A 24,251-nucleotide genomic window follows, 5' to 3' on the forward strand; every position below is an offset into this window, starting at 1 on the left:
TCAAAATTTAGTCTTTTTATATTATTTTACCCCTTATGAACCAGGAATCGAACCCCGTGAGCCGTTTTTCAATTTTTATTAGTTAGAAACCCTAATATGACACCAAAACTTCGACCCCGAGCCAACTTTCGATTTTCACGAGTCACCCCCGAGCCAAGTTGATCCAAACCCTGACCAACATTCTAGAGTACCCTACTGGACCCTATGTTCACTTAGAACCCACCCTGATACGAATCTGACCGGGTGTTACGTTCTAATGGTTGAAAGAAGTTTAAAGATGCACTTCAAGGACTCACGATGAGCTATCAAGGAAGTCCTACAAGTTGGATGTCTAAATTAGAGGAGGTTGAGAATCATGGGAATAATATTGGAGGTTTTTGGAATGTTATTCAAGTGCAATTGCCGAAGGTGGAGCGCACCCGCGCCAGTTCAGGGACTGCACTCGCGGTCCATGATAATCAAATTTAAGAGAATATTGCCGAAGCTATACCGCACCCGTGGTCAAGCAAGGATCGCACCCGCGGACGGCAAGCGCACCCGCGCTCCTACAATGACCGCACCAGCGGTCTTTTTATTTGAACTTAGCCGAAGCCACACCGCACCCGCGGGCCAGTATGCAGCGCACCCGCGGTCTATTGTCAACTTCCGTGTCAAAGTTGCTAGTTATCTTCTTTAATGCTTTCTACACTACTTTTTATGGGTTTTATTAATTATATAATGCATTGTAATGACCAAAAACGAGATTATTGAAGATTGATATCAAATACATTGAGGTTCTCTCAATTTTCAAAGCTTTTAGCTTTGTTCTTCACAAGAAGAAAACCAAATCAAACTTATCAAAGATTTTCATCTTTGTGGCGTTTGTCGATTTTTGTTCGTACGGATTTTCAAAACAAGTTCTTTGAAGGTTCGTTTGAAATTCAATTGTTTTATCGTTGATATTTGTTGCTAAGTTATAATCGCTTAGAGGTGAATATCACAAAATCGTTACTTGTTTCAAAAGATCGGGACAACATAATCGTTCCTTGTTTGTTATTGAATTGAGGGTGCGATTTCTATATTCGTGCTTGCCTTTCATTCGTACGAGAATTCGTATCATTTGGTAATACGTGCTAATGGTTGAAAGAAGTTTAAAGATGCACTTCAAGGACTCATGATGAGCTATCAAGGAAGTCCTACAAGTTGGATGTCTAAATTAGAGGAGGTTGGGAATCATGGGAATAATATTGGAGGTTTTTGGAATGTTATTCAAGTGCAATTGCCGAAGGTGGAGCGCACCCGCGCCAGTTCAGGGGCTGCACTCGCGGTCCATGATAATCAAATTGAAGAGAATATTGCCGAAGCTATACCACACCCGCGGTCAAGCAAGGATCGCACCCGCGGACGGCAAGCGCACCCGCGCTCCTACAATGACCGCACCCGCGGTCCTTTGATTTGAACTTAGCCGAAGCCACACCACACCCGCGGTCCAGTATGCAGCGCACCCGCGGTCTATTGTCAACTTCCGTGTCAAAGTTGCTAGTTATCTTCTTTAATGCTTTCTACACTACTTTTTATGGGTTTTATTAATTATATAATGCATTGTAATGACCAAAAACGAGATTATTTAAGATTGATATCAAATACATTGAGGTTCTCTCAATTTTCAAAGCTTTTAGCTTTGTTCTTCACAAGAAGAAAACCAAATCAAACTTATCAAAGATTTTCATCTTTGTGGCGTTTGTCGATTGTTCTTCGCACGGATTGTCAAAACAAGTTCTTTGAAGGTTCGTTTGAAATTCAATTGTTTTATCGTTGATATTTGTTGCTAAGTTATAATCGCTTAGAGGTGAATAACACAAAATCGTTACTTGTTTCAAAAGATCGGGACAAAATAATCGTTCCTTGTTTGTTATTGAATTGAGGGTGCGATTTATATATTCGTGCTTGCCTTTCATTCGTACGAGGATTGGCTTCATTTGGTATCAGAGCTTTGGCTCATTGAATTCAAGTAAGTATCGTTGTTGTTATTTTTCAGATCTGTCTCAAATTTCATTCTGTTTTCAGATCTGTGGTATCCTTTTGTTTCTATTGTCATATCTACCAAAAACAAAAACAAAAAATTTGTTCTGTTTCAAGTTTTGTGTTATCCTTTTGTTTCTATTTTCAGATCTGTTTAAAATCCGTTCTGTTCTCAGATCTGTGTTATCCTTTCGTTTCTATTGTCAAATCTTTCTATATAAGAAAAAAAAAACATAAATTTCGTTCTGTTATCAGATCTGTGTTATTCCATCGTTTCTGTTTTCAGATATGTGTTATCCTTTGTTATGTTTTCAAATCTGTGTTATTCTATCGTTCTTTGTTTTGTGCAGTCCAAGTGAGACAGTTGCAAGTGTCCACAAGTTGAATCTTGTTAGTACAAAGCTTGAGCACATCTTAGAGAGAACTATCAAATTTGAGTGAAAACACTTGAGTGCGAGCGTTATTTCTTTGGAGTGACCGGTGAGTATTTTGTAGTGAGAAAAAAGAGAAAAAAAAAGGAGAGTCGAGTGAATTTTCATTGGAGTGACCAGTGAGGATTCGTGGTGAGGAAACTTATCTTTTATTGTTTTATACTAACCTTTTCTTGCAGGTATAATGATTGACGATCGTCAATTTCAATCAATGTTAGGAGGGTTGGTTAAAATGTGGGAGAAGGAGTTTAAGCCTCTACGAAAAAAATATAGGAGGTGTGAAGAAGAGGAGATGTATGATAGGCATGTTGATGGGAATAGACGAGGTAATAGACTTGGGGGGGATAGAGCGTCGCATTTGGATAGGGATGACGATATGCGATGTGAGGAAGATAGAGGATTTGGCATAAGAGGTGAACGTGGTTTGCATGGGGAGTCGTTGATATCCACGTGGAGGACAAGCTTGGAAGAGAAACTCATTGCTAGGCCAAAGAATGAGTCGAGAGTTGAAGCTAGCAAATATGAATATCAAGGTACAAGTAAAAACTCAAATTCTAGTACTTGTGATATTATATGTTGTTGGTGTTTAGAAATTGGTCATGATATCAATCAATGTCAACGTGATAAGGTGGCCATAGTAGAATCATCTGTTGAACCTGAATATGAAGTTGAGGTTGGGGAGATTGAGGATGATAATACTACGCTGGTTCTTGACACGAGTGTTGAGCAGTATGTGGTGAAAGGTGAATTGATAGATGATGGTACTTCACTGGTTGATGATACGATTACTGTTAAACAAAACCTTGTGGACAGTGAATCATTGAGTGGTGAAGAAGTTTCTATTTTGTCTACCATGGGAGAGGAGAGTTGGCAAGAAAAAGTTATTATACATAAATTCGTTGAGCAACGAAATACTTCATTTGTTCAATTAAATCCAATTGTTGTTCTTGAGAATCAATTGAAATTCCTTGAATTGTGCGAAAAAGAAATTAAAATGGCCGAAAGAAAGAAAGAACAAAAGAGTGAGATGGCCATAGAAAAGAAAGAAGAGAGAAAAGAACAAGAAAAAGAGGCCAAAGAAAATAAAAAGAAAAAGAACTTTATGGCCCAAAAGAGTGAGATGGAAAGATGCTTATTCTTGCATAAACCATTTCATGTACCTTTGTACAAAGTGGTTTATTGTTATGGTGATGATATAGCCGGTTCAATTCCGAGCATTGCTATTTCTTATTTGCAGGTTCTTGGGGTTGTCATACCAAGGAGACAGGTGAGTTTTACTAAAGGGAGAACCCAAGGGTCCGAGCCTCGAGAATACAAGTACCATCGCGATGAGGTAAGTTTAGTTGCCAACACAACAACTATGATGTATGACTTTCTTCCTTACTTTAAAGTTGTATTGCTTTGTTTTCAAGAATTTGTAGAACATGTTGCAAGTTTGGTGGTTAGAGGACCGGGTGTCAGTTTGTCTTTATTCCTTGGTTGTTATGGATGTGAGACTATTGATGAAATGCATGTACTTTTTATGAACTTTGATTTTCCACGAGTTACTAAGTTAGTAGGATTTGTTTGCTACAAGGGTTTATATGCATTAGACTTAAATTTTTGTGATGAGATAAGATATTGCATTGATAGTACACGTGACGTGTCTTATTTCCATGATTTATACTTGATTAGTGATGATTGTGAAGATTACATGGATAGTATATTTAGGGTGTTCTATTTGCATGATTTATGCTTGTTTGATGATGGTTTTGAGGGGGGCAAGGATGAACATGACTGTTTCTTTGTTCATGATGAAAACATGTTTAACAAGAATAAATTTTTCATACTATACTCATTGCATGAGTTGTTGCATGACATGGAGGCACATGATATTTGTTTGAGTGGTACCTATGAAGTAATTAGAGCCATAGATAGGATGCATGAATTTTTACCATGGTTGCATATGAAGAAGTATGTTAAGTGGTGTAGTCAAGGGTGCATTGGATATAGGGAAAGGGCATCTAAGCTAGATTCTTATATGTTGCATCAATTATATCTTATTCCTAGTGAGCTATGGTCGTACACGTGTATGGATTTCACTTGTGTGTTAACTAGGTCTAAGAAGGGGAGAAATCTGATCTTTGTGATAGTTAATGATATCTTATCATTTGGTGTCACTCGTCAATTGGTGTATGTTGAGGTTGTTATATTGACAGTGAAGGCAACCATGTAGTTAGGGCTCAAAGCATTGAAGGAGCACGTGGGCAATAGCACCTACAATCTTGAGCTTAATGGTAAGCATGTTGATAATATACTTCTTGTTATTACTAACTTGCTTCGTTTTTGTGTAGGTAGACAAGATTTGAGGACAAATCTTTTTGAAGAAGGGGAGTATGATACGAATCTGACCGGGTGTTACGTGCTAATGGTTGAAAGAAGTTTAAAGATGCACTTCAAGGACTCATGATGAGCTATCAAGGAAGTCCTACAAGTTGGATGTCTAAATTAGAGGAGGTTGGGAATCAAGAGAATAATATTGGAGGTTTTTGGAATGTTATTCAAGTGCAATTGCCGAAGGTGGAGCGCACCCGCGCCAGTTCAGGGACTGCACTCGCGGTCCATGATAATCAAATTTAAGAGAATATTGCCGAAGCTATACCGCACCCGCGGTCAAGCAAGAATCGCACCCGCGGACGGCAAGCGCACCCGCGCTCCTACAATGACCGCACCCGCGGTCCTTTTATTTGACCTTAGCCGAAGCCACACCGCACCCGCGGTCCAGTATGCAGCGCACCCGCGGTCTATTGTCAACTTCCGTGTCAAAGTTTCTAGTTATCTACTTTAATGCTTTCTACACTACTTTTTATGGGTTTTATTAATTATATAATGCATTGTAATGACCAAAAACGAGATTATTGAAGATTGATATCAAATACATTGAGGTTCTCTCAATTTTCAAAGCTTTTAGCTTTGTTCTTCACAAGAAGAAAACCAAATCAAACTTATCAAAGATTTTCATCTTTTTGGCGTTTGTGGATTTTTCTTCGCACGGATTGTCAAAACAAGTTCTTTGAAGGTTCGTTTGAAATTCAATTGTTTTATCGTTGATATTTGTTGCTAAGTTATAATCGCTTAGAGGTGAATATCACAAAATCGTTACTTGTTTCAAAAGATCGGGACAAAATAATCGTTCCTTGTTTGTTATTGAATTGAGGGTGCGATTTATATATTCGTGCTTGCCTTTCATTCGTACGAGGATTCGCATCACACCCCAAACAACAAAAACAGAGGCCCCTCACTTACCCCTATGCTGGCCGATAGTTTCATTGTGATAGGACTCTATGATTTTTGCGTCCAGGCCTCTACCAGCGAGCCCAGCCCCTGAACCAACCACCCTTGCACCCTCCTAGGACTCTAGTTCATCACCTTAGCCCAACCCTTGAACCACAGACCGAGCCCCAAGCCCCTGGAAGCTGCGCGAACCCTGTAGAATTCTGTGCATGTTCTCGGGTAGAGTCGTAGCATGGCTAGGACTCTTTCCCCAGCCCCTAACTCGAGTCTTAGCCTAGCTAGGACCTTTCTTTCGACTGAACCAATCCCTGGCTGAGCCCTGGCCCCAAGCCGTGACTCCCCAGCCCTCTCAACAAGGAACCCGATCGCCCAAACCCCATGACAGCAAATAAAAACCCAGCTTCTTGTTTCTTGTTGTGTGGTGTTCGGTGTGTGTCTAGAACCCTTTTCAACGTGCAAGATCATCACTTTAACAAGTCTTAACATCATGGCAACCCCTTTGGTATAAAAAACGTGAATCATGGCATAAAACCGATGGCATAAAAATCATGCACATGAGAAAAACGAAAACAGCAAATCTGGACTTCATGTTATCGTAAGAACATAATTAAAACGTTAATACGATGTGATAGACGAGAAAAGAAGATGTATGGCGTGCCTTTTCTTTATATACACACGAACAACCGTTGACGCCGAAGAACGGAGTGAAACCTTGGGCTAGAATTCCCTTGAACCTTCGAAAATTCCTTCTACTTGGTGGTGTTGTGTCGTGTGTGTTGTGCTTGTTGGGAGAGAAATTTCTGAATTTCTGTTGAGGGAGGCGTGAATGATATGAACCCTCGTACGAACGAAAGGCAAACACGATTTTTAATTGAACCGCGCCCTCAATTCGACAACCTTAAAAGGATTCTTTGATGTCCCGATCTTTTGAATTAAGTATGTGTGTGATTTTCACCTCTAAACTACGACAACGAGTTTAGCAATAAATAAATCACGAAGAAAACAATCGAAAAACTCGAACGAACCTTCAAAGGACAAGCCTAAGACAATCCGCACAAGAACGATCGACAAACGCCACAAAGCATAAACTTTGATAAGTTTGATTTTTGATACAAAGCTAACGGATCCCATGCTTTCCTTAGAGCTTGACCACTCGTGTTCGAATCAGTGAAAGTGAGGGTAGGGTTTTAGGTGATTAATAATTTAAATGCTAATTAATTTGCTAACTAGGCTTAGGCCTATTAAGCTACTAAATTAAGCCCATTAGCCTTAATTAGAATTTAATAAAATATTAACAAGATTTTTGTTTAAATACATTTGTAAATTTATTAGCCGGGTTGCCAAAAAACTCGCATTTTAGTTGAAAAACCAACACCGATAAAATTTACGTCCCGGTGTATAAATCGCCTCAAAACCCCTTATTTTCCAAAAATAAGAAAAACCATCAACCATATTTTAAATAATTAAAAATAATTATTTAATAAAAACATTTTATGTTTTTCAGCCTTCGGTCTCCGTTCCTCTATCGCAACTCGAATAACCTTTTAAAAATACATTTTAATGCAACCATGTAGAAAAGTATATTTAAACATGTCAATATGCACAACAAATAATTAATGCAATTAAAACATTTGATTAAAATACAAGAGCATTTAATAATTCAAATGCATGTGGTTCGCGTGGACCTTTAAATTTTCAGGACGTTACAATCTTCCCCCCTTAAATTGAATTTCTTCCTCGAAATTCGCTTATCCTCGATAATCAAAAGTTTAGACTTGGTTATAGTATCCCAAAAATCCACGCTTCCGCTGCGCTACTTTGATAAAATTTAAATTCTAGAATGTCCTTACGTCTCCTTGATCTAATTAAATTTTTCTTTCTAAATCCTCATTTTGCAATTCACAACTTAAAAAGACCCATAATGACTTAGTGCTATTATTGTTATAAACTCGAATTTCAATTTTTCGTACAATTCTCAATTAAAAGATGGATGACCATACTTATCGCATATTATTTTCTTATTTTATACCTAAAATATTCATCAACTTATCATACTTCAACCTTAAAATCCCAAACGCATCCGCTAATGCTTAGATTTTTCAAGCTTAGTATTGATTCATCCTTAAAAACCCATGATCAACATTCCTCATAACACTATAACCAAGATATCCCAATGTTCTAAATATTCTTAAAAGTCTAAATCATCAAAAACTCTTATCAATTAACCAATTCAATTATTACTTATTGATAAACTAGCCCCCAAATTCCGTAATAATTGCAAAACAAATTCTTAATTTCCTCAAAAATTATCCTAATTGGTCCTTAATTTCAAAATCCTACGATTAACCCATAAGTTCTTAACATTCTTAATTCTCCTCTACGTGTTTTCCATAACATAAATTTCGATAATTTAAACTTATTTACCCAAATATCAATTCTCATAATCAATCTTACCTTTCATCAAAACTTAAAATCCCAATTTATACATTTTCTTACTCCCGAAGTCGTTACAAATCCTCGAATCATTATTACTTATGAGTAATTTCCAAAAATTAATTCAACTAGTAACCATGAATCATAAACATATTCTTAGAAAAATCTACGTGTCACAAAGCATTCATAATATTCACGATTAACTTACGGCCCAAGAAGTAAAACGTCAATACTAAAACCCAAAAATCAATATAGTCCAATTCCACCACGAAGCCAACATGCGTTGAAATTAAATAATTTCTTATTTTATATCGTCATGCAGGAAATATCATACTGAATCATATAAAGCATGTAAAACTTACAACTTTGAGGCTTGACGACTGATCTTCCCAGCGCTGATGGTGGCACAACCCTTTACAGGACCTTTACTCTGATACCAACTGAAACGTCTGCCCTTTTTATTGCTTTAAAAGTACTAGAAATTTTTTTTAAACCTCCCTAGCATCGGCCGAACCACCAAAAATTACATAAAATATTTTGGACATCATTTTAAAATAAAACAACCAACTTTATAATTGAGAAATACAACATATACTATAATTTCTCAAAAACCTCTCAAAACATAAAAAATAGTCTTATAATCTTTAACGTAAATCATGAATCATAAATCGAAAATGCGGAAAAATAGAAACGTTGGTCCTCGGGTTGTGTGCACCTTCAGTCCAGTAAAATCACCCATCAAATCATCCCTCAAACTCACCTGCATCCATCACACCTGGTGAGTCTAAAGACTCAATACACCATAATCTTGATAACGAGTAATACGTATAAAATCACAAGCAACAGTGAAAAATACTTGAATTTAAAATATCGTTTTCATGAAGATGAATAAACTTCAAACATGAACATTTTCGTAAACCTTTTTATGATGCATGAACTTTAAAGAGAAACATTTTCATAATGATGCATCAACTTTAAGCATAAATATTTTCATGACATTCATAACATAAATCTTAACCTTTTCTTTTTCTTCAAAACATAACATAGAACCTTTTATCATGATCATAAACATTTTTCTTTTTCCTTTTCCTTTTTCTTTGTTGAATTCAGATCATTAATTCTGACTTTCCTCAAACCTCAAAAAGTCGATGGATCCATCTACATGAAACCGCAGTACTGGGCGACGGGGGACACCAGCAACACTCTCACCGATCAACTGGGCCCTGGCCTATCTTCTTTCGAATAGAAATACGATCGTCGGGGTTCCCTCTGGGGCCTTTTCCATAAATGGGCTCCCTCTGGGGCCTTTCCCCTCACGATATTCCATTCTTACCGTTACCACATACCGTTACCTCAATAGCCACAATTACTTCACTTCCTTCAACGTTTAACATTCTCATCACTTTAAAAGTCATGCATAGCATATAATATTTTTTTGAAACCAAGCATGCATAATGTATTTTAAATGTCAACCTTAAATCATAGAAATCCATGGACATTTAAAAATTACAATGTAATCATGAACATTTCATAAACATTTAAAAATAACCATACTATCATAAAAAAGCATTTAGAGCACTGCCATGACGTTTACTAACTTTTGGTGTAAAAAGACCGTTTTACCCCTGGACAAGACATTTTACGTTTTTGACTTTTTTCTTGATTTCATGACTCGAACATGTACCAAATAATTATTTAAGCCTAAATTAGTTTTTTCCATAATTTTATTTAGCTTAAATATTAAACATTTTCAGTTATCTTTAATTAATTGTTTTGACGGTGTTTTAATCCCGAAAAATCCCAAACTTTAATATAAAATTCCTAAATTCAAAATTTATTATTTTTATATTATTTTAGCCCTTATGAACCATGACTCGACCCCCGTGAGCCGTTTTTCAATTTTTATTAGTTAGAAACCCTAATATGACACCTAAACTTCGACCCCGAGCCAACTTTCTATTTTCATGAGTCACCCCCAAGCCAAGTTGATCCAAACCCTGACCAACTTCCTAGAGTACCGTATTTGGCCCTAAGTTCACTTATAAACCACCCCAAACAGCAAAAATGAAGGCCCCTCACTTACACCAATGCTGGCCGAGAGTTTCATTGTGATGGACTCTATGATTTCTGCGTCCAGGCCTCTACCAGCGAGCCCAGCCCCTAAACCAACCACCCGTGCACCCACCTAGGACTCTAGTGCATCACCTTAGCCCGGCCCCTGAACCACAGACCGAGCCCCAAGCCCCTGGAAGCTGCGCGAACCCTGCACAATTCTGTGCATGTTCTCGGGTAGAGTCCTAGCATGACTAGGACTCTTTCCCTAGCCCCTAACTCGAGTCTTAGCCTGGCTAGGACCCTCCCTTTGACTGATCCAACCCTTGGCCGAGCCCTGGCCTCAAGCCGTGACTCCCCAGTCCTCTCAACAAGGAACCCGATCGCCCAAACCCCATGACAACAAATAAATACCCAGCTTCTTGTTCCTTGTTGTGTGGTGTTCGCTGTGTGTCTAGAACCCTTTTCAACGTGTAAGATCATCACTTTAACAAGTCTTAACATCATGGAAGCCCCTTTGGTATAAAAAATGTGAATCATGGCATAAAACTGATGGCATAAAAATCATGCACATGAGAAAAACGAAAACAACAAATCTGGACTTCATTTTTTCATACAAACAAAATTAAAACGTTATTACGATGTAATAGACGAGAAAAGGAGATGTATAGCGTGCCTTTGCGTTATATACGCACGAACAACCGTTGACGTCGAAGAACGGAGTGAAACCTTTGGCTAGAATTCCCTTGAACCTTCGAAAATTCCTTCTACTTGGTGGTGTTGTGTCGTGTGTGTTGTGCTTGTTGGGAGAGAAATTTCTTAATTTTGGGAGAGGGAGGTGTGAAAGTGAGGGTAGGGTTTTAGGTGATTAATAATTTTAAATAGCTAATTAATTTGCTAACTAGGCTTAGGCCTATTAAGCCACTAAATTAAGCCTATTAGCCTTAATTAGAATTTATTAAAATATCAACAAGATTTTTGTTAAAATACATTTGTGAATTTATTAGCCGGGTTGCCAAAAAGCTCGCATTTTAGTTGAAAAAGCAACATCGATAAAATTTACGTCACGGCGTATAAATCACCTCAAAACCCCTTATTTTCCAAAACTATGAAAAACCATCAACCATATTTTAAATAATTAAAAATAATTATTTAATAAAAACATTTTACGTTTTTCATTCCTCGGTCTCTGTTCCTCGATCGCAACTCGAATAACCTTTTAAAAATATATTTTAATGCAACCATGTAGAAAAGTATATTTAAACATGTCAATATGCAAACAATTAATTAATGCAATTAAAACATTTGACTAAAATACAGGAGCATTTAATAATTCAAATGCATGTGGTTCGCGTGGACTTTTAAATTTTCGGGGCGTTACACTTCCACTCCATCACTGGAAATGATGTGGCCTAAGAATGCCACTATATAAAGCCAAAACTCGCACTTGCTGAATTTTGCATAAAGCTTTATGTCTTGCAGTGTTGTCCTCAAATGACGACTATGATTCTCTTTGTTCTTGAAATATATCAATATGTCATCAATGAAGACTATAATAAACTGATCCGGATATGGCTGAAATACGCGATTCATGAGATCTATGAAGATCGCTGGCGCATTAGTTAGACCGAATGGCATGACCATAAAATCATAATGCCCATATCTAGTACGAAACGATGTCTTGTGAACGTCATATTCTTTTACTTTCAATTGATGGTACCCCGATCGAAGATCAATTTTTGAGAATATCGATGCTCCTTGCAACTGATCAAATAAATCTTCAATTCTTGGTAGTGGATACTTTTTCTTGATAGTGACCCTATTGAGCTCTCGATAATCAATGCAAAGACACATACTACCATCTTTCTTCTTCACAAATAATATCGGTGCGCCCCATGGAGAATAACTAGGGCGAATAAAATCCTTGTCTAGCAATTCTTGGATTTGATCTTTTAATTCTTTCATTTCAGCATGTACTAGACGATAAGGTGCTTTAGAAATAGGAACAGTGTCCGACATTAGATCAATGGAGAATTCCACTTCACGATCGGGTGGAATGCCAGAAACGTCTTCGGGAAAGACGCTAGGAAAATCTCTGACAATATCAACATCCTCCAATTTCTGACTTTTAGCAGCATGTGCGGTAGTGACACATGCTAGAAAAGCTTGGCATCCACGTTTAATAAGCTTCCTCGCACATAGACAAGAGATAATGTGCGGCAATTCTGGTTTCTCGCCTCCTCAAAGACAAAAGATTTACAACTAGGTGGTCGGATAGACACTGATCGCGGACGAAAATCAATCGAAGCTCCATTTTCTGATAACCAATCCATCCCAAGTATAATATCAAATTCGGGCATAGGAAGCACAATAAGATCTGCCCGAACCACATCTTTTAATAATCGAAGATCCAGATTCTTGACAATTTTAGACGTGAGCATGTGATCACCGGAAGGAATAGAAACTTTAAAACCCAAACCCATATCTTGAGGAGTAGTATTCAGTCTTTTGATGAAGGTTTCAGATGTGAATGAATGTGTAGCTCCTGAATCTAGCAATGCATAGTTAGCTACCCCTTGAATGATAATCCTTCCTGTGTCGAAAATGTCTTTTAAATCTTTTTGTGTTGAAGCTTAAGGAATTTCTTTCTTTAATTTCCCAAAGTTATGTCATCATAACATTATTTCGAATGATAGGTCGTAGTCCATTCATGAAGTGTCTAAGCTTCTCCGCAGGATCACTCATAATAAGGGGTACAAAGTGACAACCCCTATCAAATTTCTTTACAAACTCAGAACAGTGGAGTCTCCCTGACGGAGGCTCATAAACTCCCTTTTTAGTCGCCCTCTAACATCAACAGTAAAATACTTCTCGTAGAATATCTCTTTAAATCGAGTCCAAGTAAGAGTAGTAATATCAATACCGTGCTCGGCTCCTTCCCACCATAAAGAGGCATCATCCCTAAACATGTAAGTGGCACACCTCACACGGTCAGCATCCCCCATATTCAGATAACAAAAGTGTACCTCTAGTCCACGAATCCAAACCTCAGCAGAAAAGGGATCGGTGGTGCCTGGGAATTCCTTAGGCCCTAGCCTCCGGAACTGATCATACACGTCATGATGTGGCCTAGGTTCTTGCTGTAAATGATGTAACTGCTGCTGTAATTGCTGCTGATGTAACTGCTGATGTTGTAACTGCTACTCGAAGAAACGGGTCATACCCTCAAGTGCACATGTAGCAGCATCCCCTATAGGAGGTGGTGGGGGTGCATTCCCTTGATGTTTCACAAAATTCTCGGCTTGATTCTCATTAACAGGGGCATGTCTAGGTGGCATTTTAGCTGAATGTTTTCCAAATTCTAATGTAACCAACATGCATTTAAATCTAAGTTTTCTAATCATGTGACATATCCTTATTCATTTTAGCAATTTAAGCATGCAAAGTATATATACTCAAAAAGCTAGTAAACATGTAACGTAAACATATTATTCATGTAATCATTCAGGTAACATCATATTAAATCATATAAAACATGTAAAACTTACAAATTTGAGGCTTGATGACTGATCTTTCTGGCGCTGATGGTGGCACAACCCTTTACAGGACCTTTGCTCTGATACCAACTGAAACGTCTGCTTATTCGTTTTGCTTAAAAAGTACTAGAAATTTTCTTTTTTCTCATAATTTTGCCCAACACTTAAACAAATTATGTAAAATAATTTGACACCATTTAAAAATAAATCAACCAAATAATACTTGAAAATCCAAAGAAATGTCTCAAAACATGAAATCGCCAAACGTTTTATTAAACCTAAAAAGTAATAAATTTAAAAGGTCTAGCCTATACTAAAATCTCTCAAAAATCTCTCAAAGCATAAATAAAATGTCGTAAAAATCTTTAACATAAAAATAAACTTAATTGCAGAAAGTAGAAGCGTTGGTCCTCGGGTTATGTGCACCTTTAGTGCAGTCAGGTCAACCATCAAGACATCCATCAAACTCACCTGCATCAATACCTAGTGAATCTAATGACTCAACACATCATAGCCTTTATAAAAAGTAGTACGTATAAAATCACATGCAACAGTGAAAAATACCTTTACGTAAAATACATTTCATGAACAAGCATCATCATAAACTTTTTCCTTTTATCATTTCATATCATAAATCTTTTCATATAATAAATTATTGCATCATAATCTTTTCTTTGCATCATAAGCATATATCTTTCCTTTATTGAATTTGGATCGTTAATTGTGACTTTCGTATCATCATAAGGTCGATGGATCAATCTATCATAAAACCACAGTACTGGGCGGCGATGACATCAGCGACACTCTCACCCATCAACTGAGCCTTGGCCTATCATCATCATATGGAAACACGATCGTCAGGGCTCCTCGGGGGCCTATTCCCATAGACGAGCTCCCTCTGGGCCTTTTCCCACGCACGGGCTCCCTCTAGGCTTTCTCCCCTCACGTTATCCCCAATCATATCATCATAGCATTATATAGTCACAATTACTTCACTTCCTCCAACTTTCATATTATCATCACTTTAAAAAAATCATGCATATAAATATCATTTTTCATTTTAAACCAAACATGCAACATGTCTTTTAAATGTCCAAATTAAACCATAAAAATTCATGAACATTTAAAAATCATAATTTAACATATCAAAATTCATAAACATGTGAAATAATCATATTAGCATATAAAACAGCATTTAGAGCACTGCCATGACGTTTTCTAATTTTCGGGTGTAAAATGACCTTTTTACCCCTAGACGTAAAATTTCACGTTTTTGACTTTTTCTTAACTTCGTTGGCTCTAACATGTCCCAAATAATTAGTTAAGATCAGAATAAAATTTCCATAATTATATTTAGCCTATATCTTAGACTTTTTAATTAATTCGTAATTAGTGTTTTGAAGGCGTTTTAATCCCGAAAAAATTTCAACTTTAATATAACATTCCTAAATTCAAAATTTAGACTTTTTATATTATTTTAGCCCTCTTAAACCATGACTCGACCCCCGCGAGCTGTGTTTTGATATATATAGCAACATAAAACCCTAACTTGACCCTTGAAAGTTCAGCCCGAGCCATGTCTCGATTTCCTCGAGCCACCCTCTACCCATCCTGGGCCAAACCCTGACCAACCCCCTTAGGCACCCTACTGGACCCATGGAACCCTTGGGAACCTTTCCAAACCAAAAACCGAAGCCCCCCAACCAAGCCCATCAGCTGGCCGAGAACCCCCCAATTGCATGGACTCCATGTTGCTGCTGCTAGGACCTAGCCAACGATCCCAACCCCTGAACCAACCTCTCAAGCACCTTTATAGGACCCTTAGGACTCACCCTAGCCCAGCCCCTGAACCACGGACAAAGCCCCTTCTTCCCTGCAAGCAATCGCAGCCCTGCGCATGTCTTGAAGACTCTCGGGTAGCAGTCCTTGTTGGCTAGGACTCCTCCCAGCACCTTGTGTTCGAGTCCTAGCATGGATAAGACTCCACCCTCGACTAAACCACGTCCCTGGCTAGCCCTGACCAGAAGCCAAGACCAAGCCAAGCCCCCATGATCGAAAACCGAACCCCCATGATCACCATGACAGAATTTATGCACCAGCTTGTGTTCATGATCGTGTGTGGTGTTTCGCTCGAGTTCTAAGACCCTAAACTCGTGCAAAACAATGTCTAAACATGTCCTAATCATGGCAGCCTCTTTATGCACATAAACAACAAAATTTGGATAAAAAATCATACTTGAATTTTCATGTCATGTGCAAAAACGAAAATAAAAAAAAATTGTCACTTGTTTTCCATATTATTTATGAATAAAACATATTATGGTGTGATGATGTTTTGAAGGAAATAAATATGCGTGCCTTTGCGTTTTAAACGCACGAATTCTCGTTGACGATTGCGAAGAACGGGGACGAATACCTTTGGCTTGAGTTCTTTGAAGCTTGTTTCGAATTTTCTCATCTTAAATTGTGTGTTTTCCGTGTGATGGAGTGTTTTTGGGAGAGAAAAATTCTGAAAATTGGGCGTGAGTTTATGGGGAAGGTTTGGGGAAAATTGCACTTTAAATAATTAATTATTTTACTAACAAGGCTTAGGCCTATTAAGGGTTTAATTAGGGCCATTAGTATATAATTAAAATACTAAAAATAGTTTTGTTTAAATAAATTTGTGAATTTATTAGCCGGGTTGCTATTACGTTTGTATTTTTATTGAAAAACCAACACCGATAAAATTACGTCCCAGCGCATAAAATCACCTCAAAACTCCTTATTTTCAAAAATATGCAAAAGCATCAATCATATTTTAAATAAATAAAAATAATTATTTAATAAAAACATTTTATGTTTTTCAGTCCTCGGTCTCCGTTCATCGATCGCAACTCGAATAATCCTTAAATGTACATTTTAATGCATGTAAGTAGAAAAACTACTAAAACATCATGTAAGCATGTGACACAATAAATTTATCGATTAAAATCAATTAATTACTCTCTTTTTTTCATATTTCCTAGATTTGCATGCAGTTAGATTACGTCGTCTTAATTTTGGACCTTACAGTATAAATGCAAAACTTATTATGCTACTCTTTCCTCGATGCTTATCTAAATTTTGTGACTTATTTGACCTAAGGTAGTTATCTAATTTTATCCCAAATGGTAGAGTAATTTCCTTATCCCGGAAATGTCATTCCTTAACTTACTATAGTCTAGATAATTCAATGTCCTACATATCCCAATTTATGTGTTTAGCATTCCTAGAATACAAACTTAACATTTACAAGGTAAATCATTGACCCAAAAATAATCTTTCCTATATTGAAACTCGAAAATTGATCCATGAAGCTTCAGTTCCATATATTTCTATAAATCTCATAGTCCACAGAACCTAACATCCATAAAAATCATAAATTATTTACCTAATAGAACTTCTATACAATCCCAATACATATTTTCAATTGGTTTCAAAATAAGTGTCTCCTAGCAACAATTATACTCTTAATCACAAATTAGAACTTAGATTGCAAGTTTCATAATCCCAAAAGAAATAACTAATTTATGACCCTACGAGCTGTTTCTTAATAACTTTAAACATTTCCACAATGAATCCATCCTTATAAGGTTTAGTGACAAAGTTCATAATAGAGGTTTCCAGACCTTAGAAATCCAAGCAATTGCAATGTCAACCCAAAAATAGAATTCTTTCTTTTAACTACCCAAAAACGGAATTTTTTCTTTTAACTTACTTCCCATATTTCGCAATTACCTCGTATAGACCCTGAAAAGTGCAATTTATTGCACTTTTATTACTTGTAGTTAACTTGAAATTTTGTGATTCTTGAGCAGGTTTTATGCGATTTGTTGTTGTTTTTGTTGTTGTAGTTTAGAAGCTTAGAATGAGAGTTTGGAGTATTAAAATGTTGAATTGGAAAGTGCAAAAGATCAAAAATACAAAGGCGGCAGCGCACCCGTGCTTATATTTGCACCACACCCGCGGTGTAGCACTGCACCCGCACTACAAAATACACCGCACCTGCGCTCACACAACAGTAGAAGCACCGCACCCGCGATGACGTCCTAACCGCACCCGCGGTCCTTGCAAGACAGAATTCGAAAAATCTGTATTTTGGTGTGCTGCGCATGGAAGTCCAAGATTTTAGTATGCTGCGGATTGAGGCTTGTCTGGGACTCTAAAATACATCATTTACTTACCATCTAGGGTATTGGGGAGCCAAGGGAAGAGTGGAGGCTGCTGCTAGAAGATTGAAGATCCAAGTTCATCAAGTTTTTTTTGGGAAATCTTATGAACTAAGCTATTTAAGTTCTTCATATTGTTCATTTTTATTGTTTTAATCTTAATGCTTTTAATTTATTGGCCATAAATTGAATGATTTATATGTTTACAATTTGTCACTCGGAAGAGGAAATTATAAACAAGAAAGGGGAAAAATACATCAATGGTATTTATAGAGTTCGGGATGGCCTATAATGCTATCGAAGCCCATATAGAATCTAGTGCTTGATGTGTTATTTATTTGTAGATTGTTGATGGGAACGTTGCACTATTTTTAGATAACTAAAGTCTACTTAACACTCGGGAGAGGGAGTAGATAATTATAGGATTCTTGGCTAATGAATAAGAAGGATTTTTATAACATAGCTACAAGAAATTACACATGGTGGACAGTTGCGTGAAATCGGACCTCTAGATCTTTTATTCCATTGTTATTTATTACAATTTGGTGTTACATTTAAATCCATTTTCAATTTATTTATTCTTGCAACCAAATCTTTTAACTGATTTTTCTAAATAAAGTCGAGAATATTTTAATCACAAGCACTAATATAAATTTATATACATACTCCTCGTGGGATCGACACTTGTATTCAAAAATATATTTACTATAACTTGACGTCGTGCGCTCGCGAGCAATTAAGAAAACACGCAACAAGTTTTTGGCGCCATTGCCGGGGAGTGTTTATTTTAAATTTATATTAGTATTGTTACCAATTAGTCTAGATTTTAATTTAAAGCTGCTTTTATTGTATTACATTAAACATTGATTTGTTTCTTATCTTTGTTTGACAATGCATCCGAAGATCGCAAAATATTGACTTGCTTATCTTTGATCCTAAGATCGAAAGACCCACAAGAAGATTAAGAAAGGCAAGAAGAGAAGCAATTCAAGCAATGGCTGACAACAGAGATAACGAAAATCCACCCCCGGCAATACCCATCAGAGATCATTTTAGGCCGGTACTAAATGCTCATTATTCGGGCATAGCACGAGGGACTATTAATGCAAACAACTTTGAGCTCAAGCCCGCATTGATAAACATGGTTCAACAGAACCAGTTTGGGGGAGCCGCTACTGCAGATCCTCATCTACATCTATGAAAATTCCTTGAAATCACTGACACGGTAAAAATAAATGGTGTTTCTGATGATATAATTCGATTGCGCTTGTTTCCTTTTTCTCTTAGGGACCAAGCAAGAGGATGGCTCCAATTGCTTCCTTTGGGGAGTATCACTACATGGCAGGAGTTAGCAACCATGTTCCTTACTAAATATTTTCCACCTGGGAAGTCTGCACAGTTGAAGATTGAGATAAGTACTTTTAGGCAGACTGACTTTGAGCAATTATATGAGGCGTGGGAAAGATACAAGGAGCTGTTGAGAAAGTGCCCGAACCATGGTTTTGAAGATTGGGTACAAATTGAATTATTTTACAACGGTCTGAATGGGCAAACAAGAGGAACAGTTGATGCAGCAGCTGGTGCCACGATCTTTGCTAAATCTCCCGAGAAAGCTTATGACTTGCTTGAATAGATGACTATAAATAGCTACCAGTGGCCGTCTGAAAGGGTAGGAGTAAAAAGGACAGCTGGAGTTTATGCTGTGGATCCCATTACGTCACTCACGGCTCAGGTATCTGCACTGACCACTCAAATTGCAGCTTTGAATAAGGTGAGCACATCAGAGACTGAGAGTCCATCGCTTGTTGCTGAAGAACTAGCTCTTCCCGAAGAAGCACAGTACATCAACAACAGGAACTTTGGTGGCTATGGAGGTTATCGAGGTAACCCTCCCCCTAACACTTATCATCCTGGTTTGAGAAAGCATGAAAATCTTTCATACGCGAATAATAAGAATGCATTGAATCCTCCACCGGGGTTCAATACATCAAACGGGGAAGGGAAACCATCATTTGAGGATTCAGTTGGGACATTTGTTGTTGAATCTGGTAAGAGGATGGCTAGAACTGAGTCTAGACTTGACAACCTTGAAACACACACGGCGAATATTGGTGCTTCATTGAAAATCCTTGAGTCACAAGTGGGGCAGATAACGAAGCAACTCACATCTCAACCATCAGGCTCAGTTCAAAAGATTGCAGACCCAAATCTAAGAGGAGTGAATGCCATTTTTATACAACACGAGGAGATTGGTGTGATAAGCAGAGATGAGAAAGAAATTAAACTCACACCTATCCAAGATGAAAAACCAATTCTAACAAAAAGAGTCCGAGGTAAGAAAAATGAGAGGTTTGATTTGAATCAATGTGTTGATATTTCTTTACTTCCCTACCCTCATAGATTTTTACAATTACAAGCGGAATTTCAAAAGAAAAAAGTTCTTGACGTTCTCAAGAACCTACACACTAATATTGATTCTGCAGATCAGGGGGAAGTGGAACATCAAGAAGGAACACAAATAAATATTCCTCAGAAGCTGCTAGATCCCGGTGAATTTGTTGTGCCATGTGAAATAGGGGGTCAATTCGTGAAAAAAACTATCTGTAATTCAGGAGCAAGTGTGAATATAATGTCAAGTTCTCTCTACGAGAAACTTGAACTGAGCGGGATCAAACCCACAGAAGTAATCTTGCAGCTGGCAGATAAATCGGTGAAAGTGCCATTGGGTAGTGTAGACAATGTTGAACTTAAAATTGATAAATTGAGGTTTCCAGCAGATTTCGTGGTACTAGACCTGGAGAACAGTAAGAATGTCCCTATCATTCTAGGACGACCATTCTTGGCTACTGCTGGGGCTATCATCGACTTGAAACAAATAATATTGACAATGGATGTTGAGGGTTAAAGGGTGGAAATCAAGGCATCTAAAAGTTCTCACGACCCACCTTGAACAGTGCAGTGACAGTCGGGCTGACGACGTTAAACCAAGCGCTTATTAGGAGGCAACCCAAATTTTTGTTTCTTTATTTCATTTCGTTTTCGGTTTTGCTTCTACTCTTGTATTCTTATTTTTTGTTGTGATTTTTTGGTTTAGTGTGTTCTTGTATTCCCCCAAATCTTATGACTCCCAATTGTGTTTTTCAGGACTAACAATTAGAGAAAAAAACAATTTCAAAGAGTGCATCCGCGCTGGAAATATACCGCACCAGCGGTCGTGGAAGACATAAAATAAAAAAATTTCCAGTAGCCATACCGCACCCGCGGTACTTTATTGAGTGCACCCGCAGTGTTTGCTGAATGAAAACTGAAAATTTCCAGTAGGGAAAGCGCACCCGCGGTCTAGTTTGTAGTGCACCCGCGATATGTTTCTAGAACCAACACCGCACCCGCGGTAGAATATTCACCGCACCCGCGGAAGCTGAAGGTCGAAAATTCAAAAATTTCCAGTAGCTACACCGCACCCTCGGTATATTCTAGACCGCACCCGCGGTCGATGATTTTAAAAACAGAAAAGCGCAGATGACGAGGATGGCAATGACCACTGACGTTCGTTGCCCGAGCTATGTGTATTCCTCTAACTCTAATGATCATTTACATCGAGGGCGATGCACATATTTTAGTTTGGGGGAGATGTTATTTATTTTATTTTGTGTGTTCAATTATTTATTTAGTTTTATTTGAGTGTTTTATTTTCTTTTGAGTTATTTGCTTTTGTGTTTGTAGTGTCATAGCCATGAAATTTTTTGAAATAGCCAATGATGAAAAAAATTTGTGTATTGAGAAGAAAGGTCATGTATTTCATTCATGTTCATCAATCCATTTGAAAATTTTAGAGAACAATCATGAGATTTGGTAAGTTTGAGACTTATAATTTCTAAACAACTCTGCGATTTTCATTTGACATTGAAATAAATTTTTTCAAACACATAAATGATTATGGCAATCTTTGATTTTATTTGGGCCTATTTATATTGTTCATAAATATTCATTTGAAGCCCTCTTGAGCCTATATGAGAAAAGAATTGTGTTCTTGAAATTTCTTGGAAGCCAAGCACTTTTCTTTTGAATATATATGAATTGGGTTGATGCATTGAGACACCATTTTTCACGATGATTAGATTCTACTTTGTGTTGGTGAATTGAGATTTTGTCTAGAACTATCCAAACAACACTCGAGGTGAAATACAGACAAACTATGATTTAGGAATGATTTAGGTGATTTTTTTGGATCGATTGAGCCTTTCAAGCCACCAAATAAAAATAATTTATCATTTGTCACCTCTTTGTAGCTTATATGAATTTGAATGGCACACGTGAATATGTGTAAAAGCCCCCCATTCAATATCCTTTTAAATATCCCACATTTATCACCCCTTTGAATATCTTATACATTAATTTCCTACATTTTCAAGGGAGTAAGAATTCAAAGGATTAAAGAAATTAAAATTCTCCTACAAAAGAAAAGAAAAAAAATGAATGATATTTGATTGAAGAAGTTGGAGAAAAGGGGGAGAAAAGAGATGAAAAAAAATAAATAAAAAATGGAGATAAAAGGAAAAAGTGGAGTTTTCAAAAGAGATAAAAATTCAATTTACTCCCTTATTTGAATTCCTAATCTTCATTTGTAGCCATGAGCCAAGGCCTAACATTACAAGCATTGCAAATCCTATTGAACAAGTCATAGTTGTCCAATATACGAGTGAAGAGGGATTGGGAGGATCAAGCCTATGGACAATCGATAAACACTTTCATTGAGTACGAATCTTGATCAAATTTACACACATCTCATTGCATCAAATATTTATTGGGTACTCCTTTCTTGAGTGAATATTGCTTTGAACCCAATTTTTACCAAAAAAGACCTCTTGATTGTGTTTTTAAAAATTGAAATCGATTGAGAATGTTTTGAAACATGAGTTGAAGAGATTAGAAGTTAAGAAAATTAACCGATTGCTAATTATATCCGGATGAAAAATTGGTTGTATTGATTTGACTTGTGAATGCATGAAGAGTTAGTTAAATTATCTTGAGGCCATGTTCTTTTAAAAATATTTCATGACTTATTTGTTTGTGTTGTTTTATTTTGCTCGGGACTAGCAAAATCCTAAGTTTGGGGGAGTTTGATAAGTGCAATTTATTGCACTTTTATTACTTGTATTTAACTTGGAATTTTGTGATTCTTGAGCAGGTTTTATGCGATTTGTTGTTGTAGCTTAGAATGAGAGTTTTGAGTATTAAAGTGTTGAATTGGAAAGTGCAAAAGATAAAAAATACAGATGCTACAGCGCACCCGCGCTTATATTTGCACTGCACCCGCGGTGTAGCACTGCACCCGCACTAAAAAATGCACCGCACCTGTGCTCACACAACAGTAGAAGCACCGCACCAGTGATGACGTCCTAACCGCACTTGCGGTCCTTGCAAGACAGATCCGGAAAATCTGTATTTTGGTGTGCTGCGCATGGAAGTCCAAGATTTTGGTGTGCTGCGGATTGAGGCCTGTCTGGGACTATAAAATACATCATTTACTTACCATCTAGGGTATTGGGGAGCCAAGGGAAGAGTGGAGGCTGCTGCTAGAAGATTGAAGACCCAAGTTCATCAAGTTTTTTTGGGAAATCTTTTGCACAATTCTGGGGACGGAATCAGCACTTTAAGCTCTTGTTCTAAGTTCTTCTTTCTTTTATTTTTCATTTGATATGTCTTGTTTTAGAACCATGTTTTGTTGTTTTTCTTGTGTTATTATGAACTAATTTTTATTTCTAGAGGAAAGATGGAACAAAACTAGAAACCATGTGTTAGAATTTATGAACTAAGCTATTTAAGTTCTTCATATTGTTCATTTGTATTGTTCTAATCTTAATGCTTTCAATTTATTGGCCATAAATTGAATGATTTAAATGTTTACAATTTATCACTCGCAAGAGAAAATTATAAACAAGAAAGGGGAAAAATACATCAATGGTATTTATAGAGTTCGGGAGGGCCTATAATGCTATCGAACCCCATAGAGAATCTAGTGCTTGATGTGTTATTTATTTGTAGATTGTTGATGGGAACGTTGCAATCCATTTTTAGATAATTAAAGTCTACTTAACACTCGGGAGAGGGAGTAGATAATTATAGGACTCTTGGCTAATGAATAAGAGGGATTTTTATAACATAGCTACAAAAAATTACATATGGTGGACAGTTGCGTGAAATCGGACCTCTAGATCTTTTATTCCATTGTTATTTATTACAATTTGGTGTTACATTTAAATCCATTTTCAATTTAGTTATTCTTGCAACCAAATCTTTTAATTGATTTTTGTAAATAAAGTCGAGACTATTTT

General features: G+C 37.1%; 1 protein-coding gene across 1 annotated transcript; it reads left to right on the forward strand.

Annotated features, from left to right (window-relative positions):
• Nucleotides 1-19,549: 19,549 nt before the first annotated feature.
• On the forward strand, nt 19,550-20,821 carry LOC142504957 (uncharacterized). Its single transcript, XM_075617793.1, has one exon. It carries the CDS (start codon nt 19,550-19,552, stop codon nt 20,819-20,821), a length of 1,272 nt encoding a protein of 423 aa, XP_075473908.1.
• The last annotated feature ends 3,430 nt before the right edge of the window (nt 20,822-24,251 follow it).

This window comes from Primulina tabacum, chromosome 10, assembly GCF_025594145.1.
Source record: "Primulina tabacum isolate GXHZ01 chromosome 10, ASM2559414v2, whole genome shotgun sequence".
In the NCBI taxonomy this organism is placed as follows: domain Eukaryota; kingdom Viridiplantae; phylum Streptophyta; class Magnoliopsida; order Lamiales; family Gesneriaceae; genus Primulina; species Primulina tabacum.